We start from the raw sequence: 8,803 nt of genomic DNA on the forward strand, positions 1-8,803 counted from the left end.
CCCCCCGCGGCCGGGCGGCCCCGCGCGGGCCCTTAGCGCTGCCGCGGGCACTGATCGCCGCGAGGTGTCTCCGCGGGCGGCTGCTTTGCTTAGAGCTCCGTGCCGAGGAGCCCTGGGCTTCCCCCGGCCGCCGCAGGCAGCCCCGGGCCCTGCAAAGGGGCTGGGGGCTGCCCTCCTCGCCGCCCGCGCCTCTGCCCGGAGCGTCCCCCGGCCCGGGGTGCTGGCCGGTGCCGGGGAGCTGTGTCGGGCGGGGAGGGGTGACAGTCACAGGGGACAGAGCCCGTCGCTATGACCCTGCTGGGCCTGGTGTATTGAGGGAAACGCCAAAATTGAACTTGCTGTGGTGGCCCCGGGCTAGGAAGCGGGCTCCGTGCGCGATGCAGCACGTCCAGATCTRTGGGCACAAGGAGGGCAGCTCAGAGGGGCAGCAGGGCCGTCCGGGGCTCCTGCCCCTCCTACCACCCCTTGCCCGGCGCCAGCCCTACCAGGTAGGCGACGAAGGCCACGTAGGCGGCGAGCAGCAGCCCCAGGGGGAYGTAGTAGGCCAGGCTCTGCAGCGTGGGCAGGAAGTCCACCACGAAGTAGATGTTGATGGCGCAGACCAGCCCCGTGATGAGGGTCATCAGCGCCTTGCTCACTCTGGGGGTACCACAGTGGGTGTCAGCACGGAGCAGAGCGCCCGCCACCCACATGCCACCCTGCTCTGTCACCTGCCCAGTGCCCTCCCCGCRGGGGCACCTGGGCCGAGAGGGGGGTGTCTCTTGTTGGGGCCCCCTGCTCTGCCCCCCTCRCGCCCCCCGCACTCACGGGCCGTTGGTGAAGTCGTCCATGAGCGGGCGCAGGCTGGTGAAGGTGAGGACGGGCAGGACAGCGAAGGGCAGCTGGCAGGAGGGCACGGTGAGGGGACCCGGTCACCAGGCCGCGGGCCGGGCAGCGCCGGGCGCCCCTCMCCAGGATGCTCTGCAGCACGTTGAGCAGGTCGTTCATGCCCGTGAGGTGCCTCACGTCCTTGAAGGCCGCGATGAAGACGGTGGGCAGGATGGCGAAGGAGCGGGTGAAGAGCACGCGCGCGAARCGGGACCAGCGCAGCTGCAGGAAGCCCTGTGCGCCCGGGGACACCACGGTGGCAGCCGGGCCCCCGCCTCGGGAGACCCTCCTATGGGTCCCACGGGGCACAGCTGCTGCTCACGGGTCCCTGGAGACCCACAATGTCCTCCCCGTGCCGGGGGGACACAGGGACAGCAGCAGAGCTGGGGGGCTGGCCCGCCGCCGCCCTCCCCAGGGCCTGCAGGTGCCGGGCCCTGCCGAGCGGCCCTTGCAGGATGCAGGGGCCCCGCTAGGTGTCAGCTCCTGCTCGTTAAGCAAATGAGTTCATTAGCGGAGTGTTGGCAGGACTCGGTCCACAGGGAGCAGGGATGGGGCTGCGGGAATTGCCCCGTGGGGTCCCCGGCGCGGGGCCCGCGGCCTCTCTCACCTCCATGACRAACTGCCCCGCGTAGGTCCCGGTCATGGTGGAGCTCTGCCCCGCGGCCAGGATGCCCACGGCCCAGATGTACAGCGCCACGGCCCCGAAATAGCAGCCCAGGATGACACCCTGTGGGGGACACGCTGATGGGGGGACTAAACAACCTCCCCACCGCTGGGTGCTGAGATCTGCACTCGGCCTCCCTGGGGCAACGGCCCCGTCCCCAGGCTGGGGGTCACAGAGGGGTGTCTATGGGGCTCCAGGGGCCTGTTACATCCCCAGGACGGATGCCCACACTCGCTGGCCACAGGGCACAGCCCGGCGCCGCTCACCCCCTGGTAGATGTCCACGGACACGGTCTTGTTGTCGCTGGGGAAGATGCCGGCGTAGTGGCTGACGCTGCTGTTGATGCACTTGTYGTGCTGCAAGAGACGGCGCCGCAGGCAACGTGGCCACGCGGCAGCCCCATCCCGCAGGGACGGGGACAGTGACCCCYGGCATGGCCGGGGTGCTCGTCCTGCCCCGCTCCGGGGCCCTGGGGTGCTGGCCGAGCAGGGTGACCCCGGGAAGGTGGCCCTGTCCCCATGGACAGCGGGMGGTGCTCACCACGTCCTTGTTGCGCTGGTGGTAGAAGGCCTCGCCAAAGACAGCCATGAYGAAGAGGTTGATGAGGAAGGAGACGAAGAGCGCCAGGCAGGACTCGGTCAGGAAGTACATGTTGGCCTCCCGCACCTCCTCCTTCTTGGAGCGATCGATCGCCCGCGTCTGGGCGCAGAGGGCACACGTGGGTGCCCCTTCTCCAAGCCCCRCGGCCCCCAGGCCACCAGCCCTATAGCCCACCGGTCCCCTCTGTGATGGGCGCCGTGAAAGCCCTTGATGCCTCGGACACCCCAGGGTGCTGGAGCACCCGCGGCAGGGAGCGCGCAGGGATGGGGCCGGTGTCCTCTGCCCCGCTCTCACCTTGACCAGGGAGGAGTGCAGGAAGATGTTGTGGGGCATGATGATGGCGCCCACGATGCCCACGGCCTGCAGCAGCTCCTCCCGCCCGCAGCCCGGGCAGGAGGGCACGAAAATGCCCTTCAGCACCTCGGCCTGCGCCGGCTTCACCACCACGTACTGGGGCAGGAGACGGCGGCGCCGTGAGCCGGGCGCTGACGTCCCCTCCAGGCTGGTGTCGGGGGCTGTTCCAGCTCTGCCCTTGGGCTCCCCTTGGCTCTACCTCGTAGCCGAAGGTCAGCGCCATGATGGTGATGAGGAGGCCGAAGAAGGCCTCGAGCTTGCGGAGCCCTGGCGGGGATGGGAGCCGGGATGGGAGCGCGGGGGGCGCYGGTGAGCGGGGCCGCGGGCGCCGCCGCTGCCGCCTCCCGGCCCCAGCGCTCACCGTACTTGTCCAGGAAGAGGAAGAAGAGGGTGTCCACGATGGTGATGAGGACCCCGGCCCAGAGGGGGATGCTGCGGGGGGGGCACAGCGGCAGCGTCAGCCRCGGCGTGGCCCGAGGCCATCGCAGYGGCCAGGGCTTGGGCTCCCTGTGTCCACCCGTCCCCCCAGGCAAACGGGGGGCAGCTCGGGCCGCTCTGGGGCAGGCGCAGGGGCCGGGGGACGCGGGGAGCCGGGCGCCCGGCCAGCGGGGCTGGTTACCGGCCAGCCGAGAGCAGGCTGAAGGCGATGGCCGTCCCGATGACCTCCTGCATGTCCGAGCCGATGATGGCGATTTCAATCATGAGCCACAGCAGCACCCGGGGCACCTGGAGGGCAGGGAGCCGGGGCGCAGCGAGGCCCCTGTGTCACCCAGACCCCTGTCCCTGTTCCCCAGGGTGCAGCAGAGCAGCCCCGAGCAGAGCAGCACCCCAGGTGGCCAGGAGTGGGATCCTGCAGCCCCTGCTCCCACATCCCACCATGTCCCTGCCCAGAACCAGATCCAACACTGAGGGAGATGCTGGGACAGGGGGAACATGGGATTATTTCTCCTGCCAGTGTCTTGCTCATCCCTCCCATTCCCCTCCAGCTTCCTGCTGCCCYCCCAGCTCTGGCCAGGGCCCCCTCTTTACAATCTGATCCTGTCCCCAGTGCCCCCCTGCTCCTTTCACCCGTGTCTGGGCTATGTATTCCCTGGCCCCGGTTTTGTCCCTGCAGCTATTGGAGCCCAGAGCTGGCTCTGCTTTGGGGGCAGAGGGGCAGGCAGGGGGTCTGGGGCCAAACCGGGCCGGGGGGCTGCAGGGTGGGACCTGGCACCCGATGCCAGMGGAGGGCGGGAGCAGCCTGGAGTGGGCAGGACCCAACCTGCCGCGGCTGCCGATGCGTCCCCAAGCTGTCCTGGGCTGGGACGYGGGCGGCACCCCCCACTCTGGGAAACCCCTGGCCTGGATACCCGCCCCCCAGCATCAGCARGGATGTGGGGCTCCGGGCTGGGGGGCACCTGGGGCATCTGGGGGGAGCCTGGAAGAGCAGGGGCTCACAGAGCATCTCCTGGCCCCTCTACGTCCCCCACAGCGCTGCCCCCGTGCCCCTGCAAGGCTTCCTTGTTGTGCCCCCCAGAGCTCTCCGTGCGCCCCGGCGCTGCTCACCTTGGGGTAGTAGAGGTAGCAGATCTCGCCCAGGTCCCTGCCGGTGACGACGCCCAGGCGGATGGCCAGGCGCTGGCACAGCAGCCCCAGCACCGTGGCCCACAGCAGCACCCACAGCAGCTGCGGGCGCACAGGGAGCCGGCGGCGCTGAGGACCGGGCAGGATCTGCCCCTTGGCCCATCCTCCCCCCAGCTGCCCACCCCCAGGAGCCCCCATGGGGGGTGCCAGCCCTGGCGTGGGGCAGAGTCCCTCGGGGTGGCCCTGCTGCCCCCCCGGGTGCCACCCCGTGCCCAAGAGCTGAGCCGGCCCTTCCCGCGCCCYGGGCGAGGGAACGGCAGCCCTGGCATCCGGGCGGGCGCGCGGCCGTTGCGGCGGGAGCCGTTACAAAACCCGGGGCTGCTTCCTGCCCCGCGGGGCTGCCCGGTCCCGCTCACCTTGAAGCCGGCCACGGCCCCGCACTGCAGGTCCGACTCCACGTTGCCCGGGTCCAGGTACGCGATGCTCATGAGGAAGCCGGGACCCGTGAAGGCCCAGAGCTTCCGAAAGCTGAAGCCGGGCTGGGACGGGGCAGCAGGTCAGTGCGGGGCCCGGGAGAAGCCCCTGCTCCGGCTGCTCCCACCCCGGAGCATCCTCCCCCCGGCTGCTCCTCCGGCTGAGCTGGGCGATCCTGGTGCCATTCCTCCCCTACTTTGGATGGTGCAGGGAGGGACGCTGACCCCAGCTCCTCTTCCTCAGTGCTGGGGACACGGACACCCCGAGCTAGCCCGGGACAGGGCAGGCGTAACCGTGTCCCGGTCTGGGCGGAGGTGCCGCGCGCCTGGGGAGCCCCGAGGTTGCTGTAAGGGCGCCCCACAGCCCTGTGCAACGCCGCCCTGCTTGCACAAGCGCTCCTGGCAGGGCACCCTCCATCCCTTCCCCTTCTCCCTTCCGCCTGCGGGAACCGTCAGGSCTGGGCTGCCCTGCAGGGCTGCCCCCCTCCGCCGCCTCATCCGGGCTGGGCCGGGAAGCACCAGTGTCCTGGGATCATCATTCCCACCCCAAACTCCACATSCCCATGCGGTGCCGTCCCCTGCAGTCTCTGCCGGGGGCAGGACATACCCCGCTGCCCCTGGGGATGCTGATGAGCTCGTTCAGATAGGTCTGATCCTGGGCGCTGGGGAGCTGCGGGCGCTGCGGGCGCTGCGGGGACACGGGGCAGCCGCTCGCGCCCTTCTGGTCATGGTTCAGGGAGCCCGTGAAGCCTGCGGGTGAGGAAGAGGAGGAAGGGACGTGGCAGCCGCCGCGGGATGTGGGCACGGGCGGGCCACGCTCGTGGGGAGCACCCCGGTCCCGGCTGCGCTCTGCAGATGGGGCCCAGCTTTGCTCCCTGCCCTCCTCCCGTGCTGCAGCWGAGCCCCCAGCTTGGCCCAAAGTGTGTGTGGGGCGGCGCATGTCAACGGGGGCAACGTGGGGCTGGCTGTGCCTGGGGCTGGATGCCGCCTGGGATTTGAATGTCCCTAAAAAGCCCTGGTCCCAGCCCAGTCTTCCCCAGTCCAAAAGCCCAGGTGTGTTTAAGGGCAGGAGGGACAGGATGGGGTCCCGCTCTGGGCTCCTGGTGAGGGGTGGGCAGAGATGGGGATGGGGGGAGACAGCAGAAATCTGTTGTTCCCAGTCCCCCAATCCATTGGCCCRTCCCAGGACCATGCAGGGAATCTGTGAATCACCAAGGGGTTTGGGGGAGGGAAGTGAGGGCAAACAACTGGGCTCACCCTGGGGGACCCAGGAATCTGGGCCGGGGGACACAGGATAGARCTTGGGGTGCTGGGGAGGCTGGATACGAACCTGCCCCAGAGGGGAAGGAGCCCAGGTGTCCCAGGGAAGGAGAATGGAGTGGGAGGGAAAAGCCAGGAGTTTCCCACAGGCAGGGAGGGAGCAGAGCCAGGCAACCCTGGGGGAGAGGAAGAGGGGCTCGTTAGGGACAAGGTCCTGTGTCCAGGGAGGAGGGGAGGAAGGAGGAGAGGATCTCACCTGGCTCCAGCAGGGCCATGGCTGGACCTGATCCGGATGCGGTGCTGGGGCTCCCTAACCCTGACACTGGGCTCCGTCCCGGCTCTTAAAGCCTCCCCCCAGCTCCCCCCCCCCACACAGAGGAAAAGGAGGAGGAGGAGGAGGAGGAAGTGCTGCTTCCCCACGCTCCGACCTGGACTGGGAGCCAAGGCTCCCTGCAGGGGGGCTGGGTGACACGAGCGCGCGGAGCCTCAGCCCCGGTGCCCGCAGCCTGGGCGGGAGCGGGGGCAGCGCAGCAGCATCGGGGTCACGGGCACCTGCCCTTGCTGCGCACACRGGGGTGCCCCCCAACCTGGGGGCACCTGCCCCACTGCCGGCTGCCCGGAGCGCATCCCGGCTGMGGGGGCGCCTCCGCACGCGCGCCCCTCACGTGCTCCTTGCGCAGGGCGCTGGGGGACAGGGACAGGCGTCCCCGCAGCGCCGCGGCGCTGCCGGCCCCGAGGCAGTGGGGGAAAGGCCGGGAGGCAGGAGGAAGCGGGAGCGCGTTGCACAAGCCCGGGAGCAGAGCGCGCACTCAGCTGGGCGGCGCTGCGCACGGCGGCACCCCCGGCTCGCGGCGCCGTGACCAGGGCCACCCTTGTCCCAGAGGAGGGGACTCAGGCCGCTCTGGTTGTCCCACTCGGGCCTTCCTTGTTCCACTTCTTGTCCCACTCGGCTGCTTTGGATGAGGCTGCTCCGCAGCCACGGGGCACCTCCTGCAGCTGCATGTGGGACCCTGGCACCCTTGGGGGCCCGGGTTGTATCCAGCTGTTCCTCTGCCCCCCTGCCAGCCCCACAGGGCATTGGGGGGACCTGGGGCACAGTTCCCTGCTCTGTTCCCCAAAGTGGCAGAGGCTGGAGCATGGGAACCACGTGCACCTTTATTCCCCCGGAGCTGGCGCGCCGAGCGCATCGGGGGCAGCGGCAAAGCGGGCGCCGGGGGGGCGCCGGCGGGCGAAGGGGGCGAAGAAGCCGGCGGCGAAGGCGACGGGGTCGGGCGGCCGCCGGAGCAGCAGCGCCTGCAGGAAGTCGGCGAGCAGCGCGCGGAGCTCGGGGTGCTGCCGCACGAAGGTGGCGTGGGACGCCTGCAGCTCCTCCTGCGGGGCCGCGGGGCGGCGTGGGTACCGCCCGTGTCCCCTGTCCCCCCGCGGCACCGCTGGGCTCCGCCGGGTCCCTTCGCAGCTTGGTGCAGGTGGGGGAGGCGCCGGCTCCCCAAGGCCACCCGCGCCCTGCGCCCCACGTCTCCCCAGGCGCCGCTCACCTTCCTGTCCAGGAAGCACGAGTAGAGCTGGGCGTCCTCCTCCCACTCCAGGGGCTCCTTTGGGAACTYGGGCTGCGGCTCGACCTCCTCTGGGGGCAGACAGGCAAGGCAGGGGCAGGGCCCCCTCAGCTGGGGCCAGGGGCCCGGTGCCCCCCACCGCCGCCCCATACCTGTCTCCATGAGGACGGGCATGCGTGGCAGGAGCATCACCAGTGGGCAGCCCACCTGCACCCACCGCGCCAGGCGCCTGCGGAGTGATGGAGACACGGTGACCCTCGTCACRGTGCCCTCCTCGTGCCAGCGCGGCACGCTGGGGGGCTTCGTCCTGTCCCCCAGGAAAGGCTGCCCCCCGTAACTCGCCCCCACGGCCGTGCCCATACCCGTCCTGCAGGAAGCTGAGGTGCCAGGCCACGGGGACGCCGGTGCCGGGGTGCACRGCCCGCTCAATCACAAACACCTCGGCCTCCTGCGAGCCCAGCAGCTGCTGCTGGACGCCCAGCGCGCGCTGCGGGGACGAGTCCCGCTCAGCCCCGGCCCTGGGCACCGCGCAGCCCTGGGCACCGCTCGCCCGGCCCCGGGAGCTCACGTAGGTGCAGGTGCAGAGGCGGCCGTCGGCGTCGAGCGTGGGGAAGGCGAGGCCGGGCGGCACGGCGCGCCGCAGGGCCAGCACCCGCAGCAGCAGCAGGCTGGCGCCCTCGGCCAGCACCCCGCGCAGCCTGGCCACGCTGTGGCGGGAGCTCTCGGACACGCTCTCCGCCTGCGGGACACGCGGCACGGTGCCAGCCTCGGCACCCGTGGGGCACGCGCCCCCTCCCAGGGGGCCTGCCCGGCTTTGCTGGCCCCCARTGTGGGCGAATGGCAGGGAGAGACCCACACCAGCCTCACCTGCCCCTCCTGGAGCGTCCTGGTGACAACCAGCTCCTGGCCCTGCCTCACCATGTGGATCTTCTTCTCTATGGGGTGAGCTCTGAACTGGGGGAGGAGGGAACAGTGCCAGGGCGGGAGGACAGAGCGAGGGCACCTCCTTTCTGAGGCGACATCCCCCTGTCACCTCAATATCCCTTTCAATCTAGGCAGGGTAGCAGAGAGCATCCCCCTTGGCACCATCCTTGTCCCGCTCCATGACCCCCAGGTAGCATGGCCAGGTGCATGTGGGAAGCTCCCCACCCCAGGTGCTGTCTGTGCCCCTGGCATGTGAGCTGGGGGGACAGCGGTGTCCCCAGCCTGTCCCACACAGGGCACAGCATCTCCCCAGGCACCCCCAGAGCAGACCCAGGACAGGGGACGTGGGTGGGTGCGGGACAAACAGGCCCTCCCAGTGCCTTCCCAAGCCGCCCACCTCCAGGCGCTCCTCCAGCTCCTGCTCCAGGGTCTCCAGCTGCATGGACACGTGCGCTGGCCGCGCGGAGCCCCCATGAGCCCGTGTCCCCGCGGGCGCCCGGAGCGGGGGGCCAGGGCGGCGCTGGGGCGCTCACCTCGCAGCGCGG

The 8,803-nt window shown here is 70.7% G+C and overlaps 2 protein-coding genes across 2 annotated transcripts in view; both read right to left on the minus strand.

The window, feature by feature from the left end:
• Positions 1-286: 286 nt before the first annotated feature.
• Positions 287-6,056, minus strand: SLC11A1 (solute carrier family 11 member 1). Its single transcript, XM_026041516.1, has 16 exons — positions 6,038-6,056; positions 5,852-5,929; positions 5,129-5,271; positions 4,465-4,587; positions 4,031-4,150; positions 3,105-3,211; positions 2,847-2,917; positions 2,685-2,752; positions 2,426-2,581; positions 2,072-2,230; positions 1,798-1,887; positions 1,475-1,594; positions 943-1,101; positions 808-881; positions 486-639; positions 287-394 (listed from the first exon to the last, which is right to left on the minus strand). Exons 1-16 carry the CDS (start codon positions 6,054-6,056, stop codon positions 287-289), a joined length of 1,749 nt encoding a protein of 582 aa, XP_025897301.1.
• Positions 6,057-6,936: 880 nt separating this feature from the next.
• Positions 6,937-8,803, minus strand: part of CATIP (ciliogenesis associated TTC17 interacting protein) — a 4,107-nt gene continuing 2,240 nt past the window's right edge. Inside the window, exons 2-8 of the mRNA XM_026041622.1 lie at positions 8,656-8,778; positions 8,202-8,288; positions 7,903-8,073; positions 7,697-7,821; positions 7,487-7,563; positions 7,317-7,405; positions 6,937-7,152 (exon numbers count right to left, since the gene is read on the minus strand). Of these exons, the coding sequence (XP_025897407.1) occupies positions 6,937-7,152; positions 7,317-7,405; positions 7,487-7,563; positions 7,697-7,821; positions 7,903-8,073; positions 8,202-8,288; positions 8,656-8,778 (888 nt within the window). The remainder of the gene's footprint in view (positions 7,153-7,316; positions 7,406-7,486; positions 7,564-7,696; positions 7,822-7,902; positions 8,074-8,201; positions 8,289-8,655; positions 8,779-8,803) is intronic.

This window comes from Nothoprocta perdicaria, unplaced genomic scaffold (assembly GCF_003342845.1).
Source record: "Nothoprocta perdicaria isolate Ctin4 unplaced genomic scaffold, notPer1 scaffold_0, whole genome shotgun sequence".
Classification (NCBI taxonomy): domain Eukaryota; kingdom Metazoa; phylum Chordata; class Aves; order Tinamiformes; family Tinamidae; genus Nothoprocta; species Nothoprocta perdicaria.